Source organism: Bicyclus anynana, chromosome 2 (genome assembly GCF_947172395.1).
Source record: "Bicyclus anynana chromosome 2, ilBicAnyn1.1, whole genome shotgun sequence".
Classification (NCBI taxonomy): domain Eukaryota; kingdom Metazoa; phylum Arthropoda; class Insecta; order Lepidoptera; family Nymphalidae; genus Bicyclus; species Bicyclus anynana.
Window position 1 is genome coordinate 2,289,497 of NC_069084.1, and position 24,893 is coordinate 2,314,389.

The 24,893-nt window shown below is 37.4% G+C and overlaps 2 protein-coding genes across 3 annotated transcripts; one reads left to right on the top strand and one right to left on the bottom strand.

Moving 5' to 3' along the window:
- Positions 1–294: 294 nt before the first annotated feature.
- LOC112043752 (uncharacterized) lies at positions 295–10,549 on the bottom strand. 2 transcript variants are annotated; one of them, XM_052887925.1, is made up of 11 exons: positions 10,518–10,549; positions 9,299–9,463; positions 8,487–8,606; positions 6,945–7,082; positions 5,928–6,124; positions 5,313–5,500; positions 4,220–4,454; positions 3,334–3,483; positions 2,692–2,775; positions 1,623–1,746; positions 295–1,195 (listed from the first exon to the last, which is right to left on the bottom strand). In XM_052887925.1, the coding sequence occupies exons 1-11, from the start codon at positions 10,532–10,534 to the stop codon at positions 1,030–1,032; spliced, it is 1,584 nt and encodes a 527-aa protein (XP_052743885.1). In that variant the 5' UTR covers positions 10,535–10,549; the 3' UTR covers positions 295–1,029. The 2 variants fall into 2 exon arrangements, with proteins under 2 accessions (XP_052743885.1, XP_023935077.2); XM_024079309.2 differs by lacking the exon at positions 10,518–10,549 and adding an exon at positions 10,155–10,507.
- Positions 10,550–11,941: 1,392 nt separating this feature from the next.
- On the top strand, positions 11,942–23,896 carry LOC112043753 (uncharacterized). Its single transcript, XM_024079311.2, has 12 exons — positions 11,942–12,146; positions 12,272–12,321; positions 13,391–13,549; positions 14,314–14,433; positions 15,056–15,193; positions 15,994–16,190; positions 17,488–17,690; positions 17,767–17,995; positions 18,763–18,912; positions 19,978–20,061; positions 20,368–20,491; positions 21,353–23,896. The coding sequence occupies exons 1-12, from the start codon at positions 12,090–12,092 to the stop codon at positions 21,519–21,521; spliced, it is 1,680 nt and encodes a 559-aa protein (XP_023935079.2). The 5' UTR covers positions 11,942–12,089; the 3' UTR covers positions 21,522–23,896.
- Positions 23,897–24,893: the final 997 nt, after the last annotated feature.

The following is a 24,893-nucleotide window of genomic DNA, read 5'->3' on the forward strand; positions in this document are numbered from 1 at the left end:
TCGTCAACGTGTTGGTATGGTAACTCGTGTAAAGTTGGAAGAGTCGGAAAAAGAGAAGTCGCCTAGGAGCTATTATCGAAAACGTTTTCTAATATATTTTTCGCGATATAACAAAAAAAATATGTTAGAGTTTCCTCAATAGGCATATAGGTATCTACGGACATCTTATATTACCTACACATTCTATCTTTTGAAAAACATTGTGTTTTTACCGATTTTCTAGCGGATGAAATCGCGAGCGTCTGCTAGCTAGAGGGTAGTAGATAGGTAGGGTATTTTAAATAAAAGAATGCCTTCATTTATTAAAAAATATATATTTTCCCATTTAAAATATAAAAAAGTTTATATAAAATATTTTTCTTATTTATTTCTCAAGTTGTGTAACTATAAGTAGTTACACAACTTGAGACATAACATTTTACTCACATAATTATTTTACTTAAAATACACAGTCTTAACTGAAAAATGGAATACATTGATCTCTATTTATCCTATGAAGTGTGAGCGAGACAGTAATACGAGAGTTTTTTGAGTCCGTGTCGACCAATAATCCGCGCGTTCTGTCCGCTGAGTTTATATAAATTAGTGGGTTTATATAAAAAATATTTTTCTTATACATATTATTTTAAAAAACTACTTAAGACATAATTAAAATACTTTAAATGCACTTGTCCGATTAAAAAAATCGACAGTGCTATAGACCACACATAGTAAAACTTCTTACAAAAATAAAAACAAAGCGCCATCTATGAGTCTCACGCATAACTGCATCGCAACAGGTTCATAGAGTGAACAAAATAGAAATTGTTTCAAAGTTCTTTAAGAACGCCATCTACTGGTAGTTAAAATGACAAAAACCGCTTCGTTACTTTTCGTAACGCATGCACTAGCTAGTCGCACAACGTTTCAAAAGTGCTTGTAAACCAAGCCTACTTAAAATAAATCAGTTTTGAATTTTGAATTTCGCCAAGTTAAGCGTGCCTAAAGAAGTTTTACTTCAAAAATGGAATACATTAATCTCTTTTCATCCTATGTGTGAGCGAGACAGTACTCGGACAGTGTTTTGAGTCCGTGTCGACCAATAACGCGCACGTTGTGTCCGCTGACGGCGGGGTTTATGTGTGCGTTGTGTAGCTCTGCCACTTGTGTGGAACACGCCGCCGCGGGGTCCCCTGACGTCATTAAACTACCAAACCTGGTAAAATTAAAGACTACTTTAAAACTTTCTTTACTTAGTTGATGAGGTTATTCATGTATAACGTAAGCAGATAAATTAGGAACAATTATTTACCCCCATCCCCTTTGACAGCAAAGCTCACTCCTGCCATGCTTACGTAAACATTGTTACACAGTCTGAAGAAATTTTTAGGAAGTTTCCTATGCTTTATTTTATTGTTGGGAACCTTTGAAAATGCGTTTCGTTTTCAATGACGGGTTGCTATAAGTATATGTAAAAAAAAAGTAAATCATCATCTAGAACCAGACTTACGTAATACCTGAACGGTCCATATATGCGAACAGAAGTAACTGTGCATTTTGACTACGGAAAATGAGCTCCAGGGTTCTGTTCTGCATCTGCACGTTTATGCCACCTATGCCACCTGCCAACATAATATTCTCACCACCACTCGTTGCCGGGGTGCGCGTTGCTGTCCCAGGGGTAGGTCATGACGAGCAGTTTCCCCGCCTGCGCGCCGCCCAGCCGCGACGACGGCTCCCTGTTCTGCATCTGCACGTTTATGCCACCTGCCAATATTACACAACAAACGCATAAGCGTATATAGCGGGTGGGCCGGGCCCACCCTAGGATACCAATTTGAAATTCTATGATGGACGCCGAAACACTAATAATTTTACACAAAATATCATTTAAAATATCAAATAATAACTATTACAACTTATAATAACAAAAAAACTATAAGTAATAAAGATTTTGAAAAATATATTATGACATTTTCTTATACCTACCATAGATACAAAGAAAAATTATAAATAAAACGATCCGTTTCAGAGGTCGGGGTCCACAAATATTGCTAACGAAATTTTTATATTTAGTATCAACACCCCAGGCCCACTCCAGGAAATAATCCTAGATACGCCAATGAACAAACGAGTGTGCTTTAGACCACACAAGTGAAGTAAAACGTATATCAAAAATAATAAACAAAGCGCCATCTATGAGCCTCACGCATAACTGCATCGCAACAAGTACCTGAAGAGTACAAAGAGGGACTGTTTCAAACTCTATGAACGTCGTCTATTAGTAGTTTGAAATAAACAAACACTGATGACGTCTGATTTAAAAGACGGAGGTCCTGGGTTCAATCTCCGGCTGGGCCGATTGAGGTTTTCTTAATTGGTCCAGGTCTGGCTGGTGGGACGCTTCGGCCGTGGCTAGTTACCACCCTACCGGCAAAGAAGTACCGCCAAGCGATTTAGTATTCCGGTACGATATTGCGTAGAAACCGAAAGGGGTGTGGATTTTCATACTACTCCTTACAAGTTAACCCGCTTCCATCCAAGATTGCATCATCACTCACCATCAGGTGAGATTGTGGTCAAGGACTAACTAGTAAAGAATAAAAATAAGAACGATAGACAGGACAGATATTTTCAATATGTAGAGACGTTATGATAAATAATTTACTTGATAGAATAAGAAATTGGATATAATAATAAAAACAAACTTACCGTTTGGATGTTCTTTGTTTTCTATGAAAAACCAACTTCTGCTCGGAGATTTGTCATTCGCAGCCTCCTTGCTCGAAAATATGTCTAAAAACAAAAAATAAATGTAACAGTTCCTATGGACTTTATAATACCAAAATAATTATCAAATGGATTGCTATAGAATTATAACAGGGGTTCAGGATAGTAAACATTTTTTGCATACATACAATAGTCTAAAACAGACATTGCCTTCCACAACGCCACAAACTCTATCTCTTTATAATAGTAGTATAGATATAATTAATTATTTACTGCCGTAGGTTCAGTGCTTAGTCGTCATTATCACTAACATCTGATAGTGGTCATTATCACTAACATCTGATAGTGGTCATTATCACTAACATCTGATAGTGGTCATTATCACTAACATCTGATAGTGGTCATTATCACTAACATCTGATAGTAGTCAATACCACTAACATCTGATAGTAGTCAATACCACTAACATCTGATAGTGGTAATTACTGAATTTATTACCCTAGGCGCGCCAACCTGCACTGGAGTAGTGTGGTGGGTCAATATCCCTTCTCCTACAAAAATACATGCCTCGCCTGTAGTGGGTTGTTAAAATATGCTGAGATGATGATATAAATAAAGACTCACCCTGTACATCCTGGCCAGTTTTGATGTAGGCGAAGTTGACGTCAGCCACGTGGTCCAACGCGCGCGCACTCAGCATGGCGGACACGCGCTCCAAGAACGACAACACGTAGACGTCCGCCTGATGGGGCGATATCAACCACGCGCCGAGACCTTGGCCGAATCGACAATAATGTTACGTACAAAGGCCAAGAATTGAAGGTTTTTTCTTTTGAGGTAGAGAACCCTAAAAAGCTAAATTAAATATAAAAGGGAATGCCCATCTCCGGCCCAGGCCTACCCAAACCACCCGACAATTTACTAATATCTAAAAAAATCTTGATAATTTAACTTCTATAAAGAAATCATTACTTTAACAAAAAATTAAAAACATTTTTAATTCATCTTTAATTTGTCCCCAACGGACAAGCAAAGATCGTTGACCATACAGCCTGAGTTTTACGACATTTTTTGAAAATTTTGATTTTTTTATTTTTTATTCTTTACTAGTTAGCCCTTGACTACAATCTCAACTGATGGTAAGTGATGATGCAGTCTAAGATGGAAGCGGGCTAACTTGTTAGGAGGAGGATGAAAATCCACATCCTTTTTTCGGTTTCTACACGACATCGTACCGGAACGCTAAATCGCTGGGCGGTACGGCTTTGTCGGTAGGGTGGTAACAACATGGCCGAAGCCTCCCACCAGCCGATGATTGGTTTTTTTATTCGTTTTGGTGTTTCTTAAGCTTGTTGGTAACCGAAAAAAATAATACAGCTTCGCCGCTTTTGTAAACCCGGCGAATTATTGGGCAAGAAGAATGACAAAAATGTTTTTTTGTATTGTATTTTTTTATTGTATTGTATTGGCCGGTTGGCATTCATAAAGTTTAAAGATTTTAGATACTTACCACACCCTATAACATTAACAAAGGCCATTTTTCCTGCTTCTCTAGCTCTATGGTCAGCTTCTAACAACGTCGACTCTGCTATGATGGTGATCCTCCTATAATACGCCTGGTTGTCAAATATAGGATACGTGTACTTGAGATTCTGTATGGTGTAGAATCTCTGTTCGTATGATTTTTGCTCATCTTGCTCGCCTTTGGTTTGTCGCGATATGTCTTCGAAGGTGCTGTTTTCAATCTAAAAACAACAATATCCATACTAATATTATACCTAAATGCGAAAGTAGGTCTGTCTGTCTGTCGGTTAACTTTTTCACAACTAAACGGCTGAATCGATCATGATGAATTTTTCTACAATAATAAATGTGATCTAGGATTAATCGCTACATTTTGTCTACTAAAACAAAAATTAAAGAGGGTGAAATAGGGGTTGAAAGTTTGTATGGAAAGTCCTTTAATTCTAAAGTTAGACTACAGTTATATTATGTTCTATTTACCCTAATAGGTACCCTAATTTTTTGCAGAGGAATACCTATATTTCATCATCATTAACAACCCATATTCAGCGCACTGTTGAGCACGTGTCTCCTCTCAGAATGAGAGGGGTTAGGCTAATGGTACACCACGATAACCCAATGCGGATTAACAGACTTACAATTCTAAATCTGTGATTTTCTCTAGTATCCATAAACAACCGTTTAACTGGCAGAAGGCGGAAATAAGCATAAACCTTAATTTTACAAACGGATCCCTGAATCGAAAAATAGTGACCGACAGACCAACATATTTTTATATTTATATTTTTAAATACGTATCAAATAACTAAGTATGAGATTAAAGGATTGAAGTAAAGGAAGGAAGGTAGGGGTAGGAAGTATGGGATTAAGGGAGTTGAAAAAAATTCTTCCCATCATAGTCTCTGAGCTAAACTTCGGACAGACAAACGGACATGGTAAAACTATAAAGGTTCCTTGTGAATACTGAACCCTAAAAAAGAACATTAGCTAACAGCAACTTAGTTGAAACTGACTTTATCTATAAAGGATCCCTGTTGTCTACGGAACCCTAAAAAAAGAACACCTCAGTTGAAACTCACATCATAAAACTCTGCCCACATTCTCCTCCACATCAGATTCCGTTCTCTGGCGTCCTTGGAGCGGAACACGTCGACGAGGCGCCAGCCTTTGATCCCGTACCCGTTCTTGGGGATGTTCTGCTCTTCCGTCACCAGGATATCCTCGTACTCCATCTTACCGCGCCGGTGGAAACGGGGCCCGATGACACCTTGGAGAGCAACATTTGTTATGATCTTTTTTTTTAATAGTTACACTCACTAAAAAAAAGAAGATCATATAGATATCTAATGTTAAGTAAAGTAGATAACTCGTTAGCGCGTTGCGTTGCGTCGACGCAAGAGATCAACGCATGCTACACTTGCGTTGCGGTGACGCATGACATCGACCATAGTCCCATCACCTTGGTCTTCAACGTAATCAATCATTCACTCAAATGTTGGTACCAACTAGAATTAAGCAAGTGGTAACAAACTCCTCGCACCGTTGTTGATGCAGAGCGTGTACCCACTTAGGCACACCAGCGCTGATAGCTTCATCTCCTCGTAGCTCAGACAGTGCTCCAGAGACAGTGTTAACTTTTCTTGAGCTGTACCCATCTCCTCCTACATGATCAAATACAGAAAAACTCTGCTCACCAATGATAACAGCCTGGTCTTCAACATCATCCTCCTGCACGACTCCACCGTTGCTTCTCGCGCCGTTGTTGATGCAGTGCGTGTACCCGCTCAGGTACACCAGCGCTGACAGCTTCATCTCGTCGTAACTCAGACAGTGCTCCAGAGTAAGTGGTGGCTTCTCATGGGTTGTACCTATTTCTTCCCAGCCTGATGCCCTGTAGAGTTTAGGTAAATATCTAAAATTATTATTTTGCCGAAGAAAGGTAAAAAAAATTTGAAAAAAAACAGGGTAAAAATTAAGAAACATGAAGATTATGACAGAAAAACAGATAAATGGGTGCTGCCTTACCAAATTGAGCAATTACCTATAATTTTTAATTATTATACCGCAGCCATACTGTGCTCTCCCCATTGGTGCTCGCCCTGCCGCGATATTGCTATGTCCGCCCACTCACTTCTCTACTCGTGCAAATAATCGCAACATCCCGTAATAGTCCTTTGACTCGCGCTCACGCCGACATAAGGGAGCGGTGGGCAGAACGAGCGGCATGAAATGCAGCAGAGCGAGAACTGTGGCCACTGCCTATTTCCCTCGCTACTTCCCAGTCTGTTGCGGGCGGGTTATGCTAGCCACTCCCCATCCAATACTACGATCTGCATGATGCCATGCACATCGCGACCAACACACGATCAGTTTTATCGAATGGCCTGCCGTTAGCGCTGCAGACACGTGAACTTATGTTACAAGTTCCTTGGTTATAGGTGGTGGCATTCATTATTTATTTTATTGTAGAGGGGAGGTATCAGTGTTAGTATGACTTGAGCTCAGTTATGTGGTAGGTAGCGTAGACACCGTCACGCTGCTAAACCTACGTTCAAGGTCACAGGTACTGGGACCTGCTCGGGGTGTTTATTCTGCCACAAAATTTAATGGTACAACCACTATCGCTGCTACCCGTCACGTTACACTTACTCTAGTGCGTGTCTAGCATTAGAGAGAAAAACAAGAAGTCATGGTTGTCAGAAGTTACTTACCCTTCTTCACCAGTCAGCAGTTTGTATTTGTCGTAAGGCCCCACGAAGCTTGCAGCGCGTTTCTTTAATATCCGATCAATCAATTCGCAGACCGACATATTCTCGTATAGTTGCTTCTCAACACTTGTGCCGTAATGTCTGCAAAAAATTACTTTTACTTTACTTATCATATCATTATCAGCCTATTGATCAGGTAGAGGCAATCTCCTTTTAAAAAGTGGATGCACAATCAGCGACCAAAAAACGTCCTCACTCAATGAGTGCTAAACACAACTTCTTGGCACTCAATTCAAGTAGTCGCATTTGCAAATTCAACCTTAATCTCAATCCTTAAGGTTGAATTTGTTCTGAATTTGGTTTTTTATTGAATACTAGCGGACGCCCGCGACTTCGTCCGCGTGAAAGTCGTAAACTTTCAACTACCCCTATCCTACCCTACCCTACCTCTACCCTACCCTATCCTATCCCAACCCTACCCCTACCCTACCCTACCCCTGCCCTACCCCTACCCTACTCTACACTACCCCTACCCTACCCCTACCCCTACCCTACCCTACCCTACCCTACTCATTAAGGCTGCACTTCTTTATTTATTCCCTCCCCCGCGAGTCGCGTCGAGCGCGGCAACCGTTACACAAAAATAATCCATATAGCATGAATTAGTATTCACGCGCGATGGCTTAGCGTATTTCTTGTATAACTTTGGTGTTTCTTTACCGATTTTTATGATTCTTTTTTTATTGAATAGGTAATAATGTTAACTTTTTTAGTTAGGGATGAGTGATGAGTGTTATAAACATGAGAGTTGACAAATATAATTATATTAAGTTAAAGCTCCGCTTAAGCTAAAGCTAAAGAGTTAAAAGCTCCGAACTGCTAAGCTATCGGGAGTTACACGTGTTATTGTGAGTCAACCATAAAAGATAGACATATATATGCTGTTGTGTTTTTATAGATAATTTTAAGGAGAACATTTCCGTCATACATAATTTCTATGTAGTTTTAGCCATTAAGGCTGTACACGCGACGGAAGCTTAAAAAATTGAGTAACTTCTCCCGTTTTCTCAACATTTCTCTTCACTGCTCTGCTCCTATTGATCGTAGCGTAATGAAAAGTATACTATAACCTGCCCAGGAGTATGTAAAATAATTGTACCAAGTTTCGTTAAAATCCGTCCAGTAGTTTTTGTTTCTATAAAGAACATACAGACAGACAGACAGACAGACAGACAGACAGACAGACAAAAATTTTACTGATTGCATTTTTGGCATCAGTATCGATCACTAATCACCCCCTGATAGTTATTTTGGAAATATATTTCATGTACAGAATTGACTTCTCTACAGATTTATTATAAGTATAGATGGACTGTATTAAAAGGACTTTAGGTATAATTTTCTTTACCAATCATTCTAAAACTGCCAAAGCAAAATTTGGCCAGTTTTTAAGTGACATTTTCTATATGATTGTGCATCCTTTTATTATAATAGGTAGAGGTCTCAAAATACAAATAAATTCACTTTAACATACAGCCTACATACCTTTTATATGAAAGAAATTTTGCCATCAGTATCAGGACTCGTTCATGAATCAAAGGGTAGGTTGATGAGATGTTTTTTCTTAATGTGTTTAGCGGTATTTGATTCTTTAATTCATGCATCCTGAAAAAAACATTTTTAATTAATTATTACGTAACTTTAAAAACGGTAGAGAAACAATTAGTATATAGTAGGTGCATGCCGATTCCCGTCGGTTGACCTTTAAAAATCCATGGTTGTATTGGATCTAAATATGAGAAACCAGAGTTTTTATCATGCTATATGAACTTCCTTTTCTTTGAGATGGCTTACCTTTATCTAAATTCCATCCTACCCTACTGGTAGGTACATACACAGACTTTTCGAATATTACAAGTCTGCCCATAATATGTTGCTCCATGATTTTTTTATTTGTTATATGCTTGTGAAAATTGCATAAATATCTGTTAAGTAGTTTCAGAGATTGAGAGCAAAGTGATTCAGAATAATAATTTAAATTAAAAAAATCGTTTTGTTTATCAATTTATTTGATTCAACAATCTACTTTATTAGCCTATCTATTTGAATAGCCCATTATTAGGCCAGCCCTCCCACTTTATAGAAGAGGGGATATTGAGGTAAAACCCACCATCCTGCATGCAAGTTGTCTGACTGATTTTGCCATGGTACAGAAACATTACAATGCTGTAAAAAGCTAACCAGAAGTATCTTTAAAACACCTATCATTGATTAAGTTTTTAAATGTCCATAAATAAAATAAGCCTGTATATCAAAAATCCAATTTTAATATTAGCAATCAATAAATATTTATTTACCTGACAGTTTCAATAGGAAATGGTACAGGAAACGCTTGGCTCTTTTTGATAATTCCATCAGGTGTATTTATCTTGTCATCATCACCAATTGTCACACTTGTGCACTGTTGCAGCAGCTCCTTGATCTCGTCATTTATAACCGGGTAGGGCCATTCCTCCTTGCACCTTAAAATTATAAACAATTAGTTAATATTCATAGTAGCTCAATATTATAGAAGATCATTATTACAGCTTTATTTCCATATATATCTTATTTTAAGCTTCTATGTATGTATATCTTATATTTAAGCTGCTAAAAATTCAGTTTGTGACAGATAGCTTTATCAAAGCTTTTATCATAAATTTAAGCTGCTAAAAACTCTGATTGTGACCAATAGCTTTCTAGTGAATGAATGAGTAACTGTCAAAGCTAAGTTTTATTGGGTCTGCTTGTAATGTATAAATCAGTTTTAGCGTTTTCTGTTTTGTGCTATAAAACACCAAGACACTGGAAATCACCCATGTACATAACACAAATATTTTCAAGGTGTGAGAATTTAACTCACGGCCGTAGATGCAGAAAAAAGGGTTACTACCCGCCATGCAACCGGCAAAGATAAGATAACAAAGATTTAAAAGGTGCAAATAAACCTTGCAAATCTTCAGAAAAAGCCATTACTTTACAAATTACAGTTACCTACATACTTGAGTTTTATAAGTATCTATATAACTGTATAATGAAACAAAACTATTATGGTGCAATACTTGGTGTGCGATTAGCCAACCTACATGATTAGTACCTCCTTATTTATTTTGCTATTGCTGTTTTGTATCATTCATGGATCAATTTTATGAATAATGTGTAATAGAAACTCACCAGTTACTTATAGTACGACGAATATCTTTTATACACTCCATTGAATACACGACGAATTGCGATTTGCAAATGTATTTTTATAAGAAAAATGAGCAAATTTTCCTTTTTTTAAGCTTACACCACTTCACGTAAACAGGATAATTTAATGTATGATTTAGTAATACAATAAATTAAATGTTAAATACGGTAAATATATTATCCTTACAATTTTCCTTAAGAAATTCAAAATTCAAATGAGTGCGCGAAAAACGTAAATAGATAAATTTGAAATGTCAAACACTTTGTTGTCTTGTGTCTTGTCATCAGCTGCCAGTTGTTAGTGATGTGTCCTTGGTGATGTGCTTTCAAGCTTTAGAAGATTACCTGCGCAGGATAGCCATATTATTATATACTCTAAGCATCATGACGTGTTGAATGACTCATTGCGCTTTTTCCTGCTTTTACGTCGTCGTGGAATAAACACCGTGTAACAAATATGCTGTAACATTTGAGGTTGAAGGTTGTGATGTTTTGCTATTTCAGCCATATTATTGGTCAATGGTTCCGGCTAAAGAATCGATTCTACATAAATATTGTTTCTGGATTTAAATAAGTTACAAGAAATATAATAAGTCTAAGACAAAGAATTATACCCTCCACGTAATAAGTTCATCTTTTAGGGTAGCCACTCACTGACAATTTTTAGTTGGCCGATAGTTGGACGACTTTTTAATGAATAATGTTACTAGGTATGCCAAATTACTTGAAATGTTGTCTAGTAAACCCTGTATGTATACAAACACACTAGTTTTTGTTGTAGTCAAAATACCTAATAGTTTGGATTTTATAGGCATTCAAAGTTTCGACAAATATCGAGTCCCGCTAACAGTCGCGTGACCGCTTGTGACGTCATGTTACAACAATGTTTAGGGGTATTTTCAGGGATTTTTTGACTCTTAATATTTTTAAATTGAAAATAATAATATTTCTTTCTTGACCTAGCGACTTATAACGACATATAATACGTAATGGATAATATTACTAGGTACGCAAAATTATTTGAAACTTCTTTGCATTAGAGCTTTTATATACTTCTTAATCTTATCTCTTCTCGTTTTATATACTTTCACGAGTATTTTTTGTTTTCAACGGAGAATATAGAAAGCTAACATTTAAAAATAGTTAACATTATTCGTTGTGCGTGTTATTAGTAGGACGATTTAGTTGGACAGATGTGCGGGCTGCCATACAACGCTATACCTGTTCTATACTTGGCCGATTTAGTCGGCCAACTAAAAGTTGTAAGTGAGCACTGGACTATTCTAGGGTGGGCCGGGTGGGCCGGGCCCACCCTAGAATAGTCCAGTGCCCACCTTAGGATACTGGGCTACCAATTTGAAATTCTACGATGGACGCCGAAATACTAATCATTGTACATAAAATATAATTTAAAATATCAAATAATAACAGTTACAACTTATAATAAAGAAAAATCTATAAGTAATAAACATTTTGAAAAATATATTAAGACCTTTTTTGATACCTACCATAGATACAAAGAAAAAATAATAAATAAGTCGACCCGTTTCAGAGGTCTGCGTCTACAAATATTACTAACGAAATTTTTATATTGAGTGTCGACTCTGTTCAATGGTATGTAACTCCAGGCCCACCCCAGGAAATAATCCTAGATACGCCAATGCATTACCGGCAAAAACTCAAACAGCTAGTCTAGAACTCGAAGCCGTAAAGTCAGCTTATGAAAAAAAACATACATGTCATTATCGTTTACCGTATCTGTGACGTTACCAAAGTGACATTTCGTTTCGGATTTCAATTCTATTTTCTTTTGCTATGGATTTACTGCAAAGTGTAAAAGAAAATTGCGATATATGTATTTCATTTAAATGATTATACGAGTGTTCCAATTTGAGATGCTTTAAACTTGTGAATTTAATGCGATTCTGTAAACTAATAGCATCAATTGCGTATTGTATTGTTTATCGGCGATTAGTAAGTACACAACATAATAACTATGATGATACATAAAAACATTGATTATAGCTTTTTCCGTTGAAATAAATTGATAGTAATATGTTCTAGTCTCTTATTTATTGTTAATAATCAAAATTTTTCAGGTACAATCGCAGAAAATGGACATTTTACGTCATTTTCAAAACATTTCTTGGTAAGTTGATTCTTAACATAAAATATTATGCCCAGTCGGTATCTAGTCGGTAAAAAGTCTTTTGTATCTGTTATATTTCTTATTTTTAAACTTATAGATATCAACAACCACCTGCAGCTGGCAAGTATTTTATTAAGATATTTAAACCAAACAGTTGAGTTGTCTATCTGCATGGTAAATACTAATAATTATGTGTCACAGAGTATGATTCGAAACAAAATGAACCAATACATAAAGTGGCAGAGGTTTTTATTTCATGTTTCAATAGTCAATATTCATTTATTTAAAATAGGCTTAGTTTACAAGCATTTTCGAAAGTCAGGTATTAATATTACAAGATGGTGATAATAATTAGTCGAAAACTTAAAATTAAATTTACGGAGGTTCCAAACTTTTGGGGGTTTGGTCTGGGAAAAACCCACAAAAAACTCAGCCAGGTTTTTTCTTTTTAATATATATATTTTCTTTTTAATAATTTATCACCATTTAACAATATGTATATTATAATCTTGTTATTGTTATTTCTATAAAAGGATGTCAATCTAAATTTATTAACCAAATTTCTCTAAAATTCCAATCTTAATAATCAAATTTATTTTCATTAATTTAAGAACAAGTTAATTATAATTATTGTTCGGTGTCAAATGACTAGTGATTTATACCCTCATTTTTAATTTGTTTATTGGTAAACTGTGCACATCAAGTAGGGCATAAGTATAGCATGTTTATTCTTAATTTCATACAATAATATTGAACTTTTGATAGTCATTCATTCAGGTATAATAACTACTATAATGACAGATTAGTAATTATAATAATTATTATTATTATTATTTATTTATTATTCAACAAAAAACACATTTAAATTAAGCCTAACCACAGTGCAACACAAACCACAGTTGGTTTTACCGTGCACAGGTTATTACTATATAATACAATATTTAGGAACAAAAGTAATTAACAAACAGAAGAGGATAAATACCAAGAATAATCATTATAGGGTAGTTAAATAAAAGTGTGAGTGAACCGGTGCTGCGACGCTACTAATTGAGAAATAATTTTCCATCAGGTGCAAACCAGACTGGTGCTATCCGAGCATGAGTAAGGAGACAAATGAACTACTGCACCAGTGTATAGACTTGCCAACTATGAAGCTTTCGGACGATGTTGAGGAGATCATCAGGAAGAGCAAAGCTTTTCCCATACCCTTCCCCATTGAAACCATCAGGTATATTTTAACAGCAGTCATAGATCATTAGATTATCAGAAATAGACCATGGGGGTTTCACCCACATGGTTCCTTTCCCAATATTACTATTACTGTGTGATAATGTAGCTCTTAGTTGGTGAATTTTTTATTTAGTCCAGTAGTTTCAGATCCTATTCGCTTCAATAAAATCCTTTCTTTTTATAACATTAGTATAGAGTATAGATTATTGATTCCCAGTGGTGCAGGTGAACCCTTAAGGGTCCACACTAAAGATTCGGGGGACTTTAAGTTGGAGTGATAATTAAATGGAGGTTCACTAGAATTTATCTAGTTTCATACCTACATATATAAATGGGTAATTTTCTAAATAAAGTAAGTGTGGTTTGATTGGATCCTTGTGCTGTGAATAGATATCAAAAATTAGATTGGGCTGGCAAAAGTAAATTCCTTTATTGTCTGGCCAAGTAAGTTTATTTTTTTGACCACCACTTATCAACATCAGCCGATGGACATCCATAGCAGGACATAAGCCTTTTGTAGGTACTTCTAAACATCATGATCCTGAGCCGCCTGCATCCAGTGAATTCCTGCATCTCAATTGATGTTGTCAGTCTACCTGGTGGGGGGGTCTATCAACACTGTGTTTTCTATTCCATCACCTTGGAACCCCAACCACTCATAGCACGATCAAATAATTAAATAACTAATCAAATAATTTCTGCTAGTTTAAGAGTAATTCAATATAAGCATCTAAAACATTTTACTTAAAAAAATATTTACAGGTTGGAGAAGTTAAAAGTGCGTAAACCAATTGACAAATTGAAGAGGAACATAGTATCAACATACCCTCTGATACATGAAAGAGTTCTGTTGTTGATGACACACTTCCTTATCTACAAGAGGTATGACAGACAAAATTTTCTTTCATTACCCAAATTACTTTAATAATAATCTATCTTTAGAAACACGGTCTAAGCCTGTTACTCACAAATTTAGTGTTATTCAGATTGCACGGGTACATTGGCAGTTGCTTTATGACATTCATAATATGCACTATTATCGTGAATCAAGAGTGAAACAAACTGTCACCATACCCATGCTATCTGAATAACACTTTAGTATTTATAGGTGTCAACTTCCTCTGTATTTGCTGCTATAATTTCCATAAACATAAATCGTAAACCTAGTTATTTTATTCTACTATATAAAAATAAGTCGTGTTTTCCTTCCTGACGCTATAACTCCAGAATGCACAAACCAATTTCCACAGTTTTGCATTCGTTGGAAAGGGGTAGGGGTAGGGGTTGGGTAGTGGTTTGGTAGGGGTAGCGTTGGGGTAGGGTAGGGTAATGGTACGGTAGGGGTAGGATAGGGGTAGGGTAGGGTAGAGGTAGTTGAAAGTTTACATCGAGTTGCACGCGGACGAAATCGCGGGCGTCCGCTCGTATACTATAATATTTTATCATGATTCATCACTCTAAAGAAAAGCAAGTATTAAAATAAAAAATAATCTATTCTTTACAGAGAATTTGGGTCTAATATAGAAAAGGTGTTCTACAAAGACATGACAGTGCCAGAATTTATAGAGAGGATACTCAAAAAGCGTGCTGTCACATTTATGAATGAAAGCGATGATTATATTCTACTGTCTGGTGAAAGAGAGTAAGCATAACTCATAATATCTTTATAACCATGTATTTATATGTTGAAACATTGTTGGGTTCCACCATTCATTCTAATTTTATAATAGCTCAATTCATCTAGGTAGTGGGATATTTGTCTCTTCCCTTTTATATAACACATATAGATCTCTCTATAACTTGCTTAAAAGCCTTGGTCTCTCTAGAACTGCAGCAAGGTCTATTTAAGAATGGGTATCCAAAGCTGCTCTAGTTGGATCTTACCAAATTTAGCTAGGCAGGGAGAACAACACAAGCAGAAGGGGTATGTTAAATGCTGCAAGGAATTCCTTAACCCTACGCTCAATCGTCGCAAGTCCAGGACTCTGCTCGGAGTATTTCTCTACCACACAATGGACCCGGCAATCACATGGTCATCATCAACCCGTATTCCGCTCACTGCTGAGCTCGAGTCTCCTCTCAGAATGAGAGGGGTTAGGCCAATAGTTGGCAAGACAATAATTGGCAGACTTAACACACGCAGAGAATTAAGAATATTCTCTGGTATGCAGGTTTCCTCACGATGTTTTCCTTCACCGTTTGAGACACGTGATATTTAATTTCTTAAAATGCACACAACTGAAAAGTTGGAGATGCATGCCCTGGACTGGATTTGAACCCACACCCTCCGTAATGAGGTCCTCTTCCGAAGGCAGAGGTCTTATCCACTGGGCTATCACGGCTCTTAACCACATGGTAATTCCATGAAATGCTAAGATATTCATCTCAACTCTTCCAATTTCCTGGTTAGTGCAAATAAAAAAAGAAATGATGTGTTACCAGTCATGATGGCTGGGAACAAGTGGGCACGCTGCACCAGAAGCCGCCCCTGCTGCTGGAGAACTGTCTGAGCTACGACGAGATGAAGCTGTCGGCCATGGTGTACGTGAGCGGGCACACGGAGTGCATCAACGACGGCGCGCGGACCAACGCCGGCGTCATCAGGGAGGACGTCGCGGAGGAGGACGCCGTTATCATTGGTGAGACTTGTGAGCTGTTTGAGCTACGAGATGAATCTGTTAAGAACTAAACAATAGCTAGCATGACCACATTAATGGCCACACATGGCCATTAATCCCTTTAATAATAATAATAATAAGCCCTTAACATAGTGTGCCTTTCGGCATAGGCTTCCTCCAGTGCCACTTCCACTGCTCTTTCTAATGCGACCCTTCTCCAGTTTGGACCTGCTGTGAGCTTTAAGTCATCCTCCCATCTAAGGAACTGTTTGCCCCGATTCCTTCTGCCATCTCTAGGGTACCATTCCGTCACCAGTCTGTTCCACTTCCCCGTAGTGTCCCTTAGCATGTGGCCTGTCCATCGCCACTTTTGCTGGTCGACACAAGTTAAAACATCGGTGACCCCAGTTTTAGTTCGAAGGTCAGTGTTTCTTACCCTATCCTTTTTATTATGGCCAGCCATGCTCCTCTCCATGGATTGTTGGCACCTGGCCAGTTTAGCCCTTTGAGCCATGGTGAGCGCCCAGGTTTCACAGCCGTATGTTAGGCATGGCAAGATACACGTGTTGAAGGCCTTCCACTTAATTACCATGCTCAGTTCCTTGGATTTCATTATCTCCTTCAGGGACCAATATCTTTTCCAGCCAACGGCAATGCATCTCGTGCTGATTTCTTTAGTAATTTGGTCCCTGAAGGTAACAACTTGTCCAAGGTATGTGTATACAATAATGGGTTGTTATCAATGCCGATGTTGACCTCAGTACTGTTCGTCATTAGTTTGGTCTTCTTTGTGTTCATTTTGAGTTCGATTTTAATGCTCTCTTCATGTAGATTCGAAACCATGCCGAAACCCGAGTTTGATTGTAACTTCCTCAAATAGTACGAGGTCATCTGCGAATCGGAGATGGTTAAGTTTTTTACCATTAACATTGAATCCGAAGTCTTCCCATTCTAAGTTGCGGAATATGCTTTCCAACACGGCTGAAAACAGTTTGAGGGATAAAGGGTCCCCTTGTCTGACACCTCTTTCAATTTTAAACTCATTTCCTAAGCTTTCTAGTTGGATTTTAGCTTTATTGTTGTTATAAATCATATTTATGATGTCAATGTATGCTGCGGGTACTCCTTGCTGTTCTAAACTGTCTAAGAGGGATTCATGGCTTATACTGTCGAAGGCTTTGGCGTAGTGGATAAACGCTATGTATATTTTTTTGTTATGCTCCGTGTATTTTTCGAGTATTTGTTTGACAGTGTGGATTAATCCCTTTATTGTATCTCCATTCTATACAACATTAATAAATCTTATTACTATTTGAAGGTCTTATCGGGCCACGTTTCGAGAGACGCGGCCGCATGGACTACGAAGACATACTAATAACCGAACAACAGAACTGTCTGGAGAATGGTTATGGAGAGGAGGTGACGCCTACAACATGTCTAAATGTTCTGAAGACTACATATGTTAGGAACAACCAGTCAGCTAAACATATGTGGAGGCAAATGTGGTCGGAATTCTATCAGGTTAGATTATTGATTAAAGGCTGTATTATAGTAATATATAGATGGACATGAAGATAACTAAGTTTGTGTGTTGTAGGTTCACAGTTACACATATGAAGAACTAACATCATACATAAACATTCAAGACAAGGACGAAGACAAACAGTATTTAGACAGATACGTGAAACAGCCGTACACTGAGAACATATTCGACAACGAAGTGTACTACAAGAGGTTGACCGTGTTGGTGGAGACCACGCTGTTGGAGGCGGAGTACCGAGCCGTGGGCAGTGGGAGAGATGCCTTCGTTAATGTTGTAGGATGTGGTAAGTTGAGTTCCAAGTTGGTATCCAAGTTGAGTTGAGCAGACTTGAAAGGACATGTCCCAAAATGGGCCTTTATTATTTATATTTTATAAGCAGGTCAATAGTATTTTTTACGGTTAGAAGATACAAATTGCTGTTTGTCTACAAATTATGTCTTGATCAGGAATGCTACCCTGCTCGACACACTCTCAACTTTTACAACATTGTTCACGAGGGACTTGTGAACGATAAATCCGACACCACCCTGGGACTGTTGGTCGCCCTCCCGGTAGTAGAGCATGTTGCCGGATTCAAGGACTATCGAGCCCTCCCCCTCTCTTCGGACTTCAGACAATCCTATGACATCCCAGTGCAACTTGCTCATAACTTCTTCCAGCTCGATGACCTTTTCGTCGGACCTCAAAGTGCGTGCGTTGTATGTTGCCAGGTCTAGTCGTTGGGGTTGGCAGCGGAATCTCTGCCGGAGATTCTTAACACCCCTTGCCCCGCCGTTACCGTAACCGCTGCCAGAGCCAGGAATAGCGGGGCTGCCGGGGACTAGGGGCTGTGTTATGTTTTTGTAGTCCATACTAAGTTTTGCCCAGTACTGACCACGCTGGGCATGCGGGTTGGTCAGCGCAGTGCTAGATTACTCGCGCCGGTGTCGCTGCTGCCCGACACCGGCCTGAGGCATTTCGTAATCTAGCTTTATAATATTAGTATATATTTAACTCGAAAATAAATACAGCTCATGACCATTAAAAACATTAATTGGTCTATTTGTTTAGGTCTCGGCGTGTGGAAGATAGCGCCGCACCAGCCGGACGTGTACGTGCTGACGTTCCTGGAGCGCGTCCGCGCCTTCCTCAAGAAGGATCTGCTGAACCACGTCAGCGATGTCAACTTCGCGTACATCAGGACGAGTCGCGGCATACAGTGTGAGTGTCACTCGTTGCCTAAGCTCAAAGATATAGGGGCCGGACTTATCGCAGAAGTCGTGGTTCGATCGCTTGCTGGACTCATTGGCGTATCTAGGATTAGATCTTGGGGTGGGCCCACATATTACTGAACACAGCCGACACTTAATACAAAAATTTCGTTAACAATATTTATCGACGCAGAACTCTGATATGACTTGACTTATTTTATTATTTTTTCTTTGTGTCTAGGTTTGTCTTTCTTATAAGTTGTAAAGACTATTATTTGATATTTTAAATGATATTTTGTGTGTGTATTTTATTTAGTATTTCCGCGTCTATCATAGAATTTCAAATCGATAGCCCAGTATCCTAGGGTGGGCACTGGACCATTCTTGAGTGGGCCCGGCCCGCCCGCTATGTACGTCTATGGTTGGACTAGCCTCCATGGGCCCAGCCGGGGATCGAACACAGGACCTCTGTCTTGTAAATCCACCGCGGATACCACTACCGTGCCATTATACTATAGTCTAAGCATAATCCACCACTGTATTTGCAGCTTTTAAACTATTTGGTTAAATAAAATAACTTACTATTGTTTTTTTTTGTTTAGTAGGTCCATCAGTGATCAGTCAGTTGACTATAAACTGATTTTTTGATAGAAGAGAATTTTTTTTTAGGTTGGAGGTCATACATTGATTGGTCCACCACAACTCTTCCACGGTGGATCGCTTTAGCTTTTTCGTCTTACCACCCGTTATTAGCAATTTGACAATGTTTGTGTGCTCTAGCAGTCTGCTTTTGTGTTTTATTGCGTTTTTTGTTACTAATATATGTAAAGTTTACAAAAACGAAAATAGCTTGGCAAGTTCGTTATTGACACTCCCATGTTATGCGGGCGACGAGGGGAAAGGACAGCGCGGGTGTGAAGTCGCGCGCGCGGGTCAGAGGGAATGACTGCGCGGGTTATCGCTATTCCCCTCCCGGCCCGCGCGGGACCATCGGGAGTGTTACGAACGAATTTGCCAAACTATTGTTAATTGGGTACTATGGAATTTCTTTAATTAACTAAATATATAATTTCAGCATTGTTCACGAACTCACCGGAACACAATGATCAGTCGCCGATTGAAAAGAGGATTTTCTTTGAATGCAAACGGCATCCAAAAGGTATGTCTTATATTATTAACTTCCTTCATTTTGTATTTCATTTTATAATATTAGTATGTATCAGCAGCGAGGAGTCTTAACAGCCCGATTCCTAGCTTGTCTAGGCTTGTCTTTTAAAAATCCATACATCCTCGTACATTTTCGTAATTATAATTTATTTTATACGCTCAAAATAGATATATAATATTACAATTTCAGCATTTAGATCATTTGTACAATCTAATGAAAAAAACATGATCGGGTTACCTAGTACAAAATATCAGCCTTCGCTACTAGTATGAATAGTATGGTTTGTTATGTTTGCAGGCGGTATAAACGTGCAAATGGAGAACAGAGAGCCCTCAGCTAAACTAAAGGGTGAACACGAGGGAAAACTGCTTGTTATAACATACCCTTGGGATGGAAACGCCCATCCTGGAAACGAGTTTTGGTGAGAAAACCTACCTGTACCTATATACATACCTATATCTAGCCTCTTACCTAACTGCCTTTCTATCTATAGTCTATACCTATCTGTCTATCTATATAAAGTCTTTATCTATCTGCCCATCTATCTATAGTCTATACCTGTCTGCCTACATATCTATCTAAGTACCTATCACACCCAGGACTACTATTATTTCTTTATAAAGACTATGTGGTGACTTATAGTTGCTAAATTCCTTTGATGATAATACAATTTACATTGCTAGAGAAAAAGATTATAAAGAAAACGAGGTCAAGTCATACATCGAATACTTAAAATAATAAATCAAAATCTGTTTAAGCCAAAATATGTGTTAAGGACCAATGAAGTCCTTTCATATACCCTACCCTACCCTACATTCGGACAACCAATACTTGCATAAAGACCCTATTTTGTTATGAAAACAAATGTAAGGGTTTTAGATTTTTCCTAATATTAGTAAGTTGTATAACTTTTATAGTTCTAGATTAACGGGAAGTACCCTATGAATTTCATGTTTTATGAGGCGCATATATGGCCGTATCTTACCTACGCACAACGGCTTATCTTAGTGGCCAAGTGCAGAAAAGGCCCAGGAAAGAAAGAAAGAAAGATGACGGTTTTTTGACGTTAACTTAGAAGTTTTTTTTTCAATTTGAAGGGTTGTAGAGTGTAGATCGTAGCGTAGTATAAAGTTTCAATCTTAAGTTGATACCTCGACATGTTACCGAGATATTGACAGACATATTATATTAAAGTGATCCTATAAAGCTTTTTTTCCTTTTTAATATGGAACCCTAAAAAAAGCAGTTGCTCCAAATGTTTAAATGGTTAAACCTTCTACAGGATGGGAAGTCTGTCCGGTTCAGGCGACCCAGCGGCGGCGTGCTCCACACAAGTGGCAGAACTTCACAACGCACACATAAACCCCGCCGTCAGTGGCTACAATGTTCGCGTCGCCGGCCGCTACGGTATCAACACGCTGGCGGAGTATTCGCGTTCTCTCACCACGTAATACTGAGGAACAGATACTCTACTTCTTGTATATCTATGTAATGTACACGATGGAGGTGCTGGGATGGAATATACATAAAAATTGGTCCTTCGAGCCGGATAGTTAGCACTTGATTCCCATATATCTATATAACACGTTTGGTATGGAATGTTACAAGTTGGCGAAGTATTTGTGCTCTCTCATCACGTAATACTGAGGGACAGATAATCTATCTATATACACGATGGAGGTGTTGGGATCGTATATACATGACAAATGGTCCTTCGAGCCGGGTAGTTAGCACTCGATTCCCATATATCTATATATAAAATATTTGGGATGGAATATTACAAGCTGGCAGAATATTCGCATATATCTATGTAACTCAGAGGATGGGATGGGATATAACAAACTGGCGGAGTATTCGCGCTTTCTCACCGCGTAATCGGGCGAGACACAGGGGTATACACTTGTCCCCGTATAACTATGTAATGTACACACAATGGAGGTGTTGTGGGATAGAATATACTAAAAAATTGGTCCTTCGAGCCGAATATTTAGCACTCTATTCCCATATAACACGGTTGGGATGGAATACTACAAGCTGACGGAATATTCGCGCTCTCTCACCACGTAATATTGAGGGACAGAGAGGTGTATACTCGCAATTCCCTTTTATGTATAATAGCCATTCAAACCGGATGGAATATAATCCTTCCTAGTATGTAATAAAGTGAACTCGAATATGTTGACGATGTAATATGTAAAGGGAATGGATATATCGAGAATGAAATGTATGGAATTTATGTAAGTAGATACCGTCTAATATAAAACTGAAATCCCCTCCACTAACAGTGATTTTAAAAATCTGTGAGAAGAAAATATTCTTGCTTTTTATTAGTATGCTGTAATCGATTGTATTACTAACATTTAATCTAAAATGTCTACAAAGAAAAAAATAATGAGATAAAAGAATTGTTAAAGAAGAGTCAACTGATTTGGATATTTCTACTCCCATTGAAAACCGGTTACAGATATCTGGCACAACACAAATTAATTATTATCTCTCGTCTGTAGTTATGTATTTTGCATGCAGGAGTTAACATGGTGGGAGAGTACTCACTTATTAATTTAAACGATCTATTACTATCAACACTTTACGAAGGAATGGAATAAAACTAAGTTTTATTAGTGGTTGCACAACAGTGACAACAAATATATGTTTATATATATTGTAATATCTATTGTGGCAAAATAACTTTAGTATAGTAAAATATATAGCAATGTATCGAGACTACAACGCACATGTAAAAACTAAATAAGTAACAATGTATGTAGACCGTGCCTCTTAACGAGATATCAACTTATGTCTCCTTTACTGATCTTAAATATATGAGACATTTTTGACTTAGTCTAAGTAGTATTTTTAGGTTTTGAGTTTAGTTGATTTCTATATGCCCTCTCCTTTGCCTGTATTGCCTAAGGAGGCCAATTAGTCGCGCATGGTATGTCATACGGAAAGCTGTTTTTCAAAATCAATTTCGATATTGGTAAAATACCAAGTTATCAATAGGATTTTGTATAACGTGGAGGGTTAAACATATAACTGTGATGGATGTATATATTATGTGTATGTAATGTAGTTTTAAGGAATATTTAATGTAATTAACAAAGGAATTTAAATGAAAATGAAAAGTCCAAAGGTTCTTTACTCAATCACATTGTGATCTCGAAAGACCAGTCCAGTCTAAAAGTAAAGAAAAGGACAGGACATAAAAGTAAATAGACGTTAGCAGAAAAGTAAATAGACAAATAGCATCCATTGCATTCATAGAAATAAAGTTATATAACCAGACGGCCAGGAGTCATGGCGATGAATTGAAAAATTAACAAGATTTATAGTCAAAAAGTTACATTTTATTGACTAAACTGAATTGGTATATTAAGTTATTCAATCAATTAAGTGAATATTGTAACGAATCATCAACAATATAAGCAATTTTAGGTTTAGGTAATTAATCTTGCCTGTTTTACTATAAAACATTATGGTAAAAGAGTAATAATTTTTTTTTGCCTAAATGATATACGGACAAATGTATAAAGTAATGAAATGTTTCGTGTAATATAAATTGTAGCAAGCAATATTTATTATAAATTGTAGACAAAATGTACCTTGTATAATTGATAGGAAATTGTCAGCATAGTTCAGGGGCGCATCACAAAGAATCACACCACAACACTATTATTATAATTATAATTTACTAATTATTGTCTCGTATGTTATTAGTGTTTAAGTCTAAATGTAAGCTTTGCCTTAAACTGTATACAGGGTGCTCGGGAGTATTTCCCATTATTCTAGGGTTACTCTTTTACTAAAATTAATTCAAAATGTTCACGGAACATGTGTTCTAAAATGAAAATTTTTGGAGTAAATACTATTTCTTTTGTAAATAGATCTTATAATGTGTCCCACGCCTGTAATAATGACGTATTTATATTTTTAAATGTAGCATTATCGCTTTCTTACCTAAAGGCGTGTGTCACATGGATAGTCGGTATTATTTGAATTACTTTGTATGAAAACATATATTTTTTTTGTAGCTAATAACATGTTAGTTATGTATTTCGGTTCCTATAAGTGTTTCTGTGTTAAGTGTGTCTCGTTAATACCTTGAAGTTATGGGAAATACTTCCGAGCATCCTGTATAAGATTTCTCAGAGGCTAACATTAATGTCATACATTATTAGCAAAAGTGTATTAGCAAATACTGACCATTGATAAAGCTTCATAATATTTTTTAAAAAAGATGGTTATTTTATATTGCAAAAATATTTATTACAATAAAATAAGGCATAGACCATTTTCCTTTAATAATGTATTATGTAATTATTTAATTGTATAAGATTTTTTTTGAGCCGTGATAGCCTAGTGGATATGACCTCTGCCTCCTATTCCGAAATGTGTGAGTTCTAATCCGGTCCGGGGCATGTAACTCCAACATTTCAGTTGTGTGCAATTTAAGAAAAACATGGTGAGGAAACTTGCATACCAGAGAATTTTCTTAATTCTCTGCGTGTGTGAAGTCTGCTAATCCGCATTGGGCCAGCGTGGTAGACTATTGGCCTAAGCCTTCGCATTCTGAGAGCAGACTCGAGCTCAGCAGTGAGCCGTATATGGGTTGATAACTATAACATTTTTTGAGAATTTGTGGTGTGCCCAAATGTACGCGCCTTATGCTAACTTGGATAGTTTTAATTTTCTTATATTTAATCTGCTAAAATCAATTATGACTAATATATAGCGAAAATTTACACGTTTCTATGTAAACCAACGTTTTGTGTTGAATATTATTATAATGTATTGTCTCAATATACTGTAATAGGTATGTATCG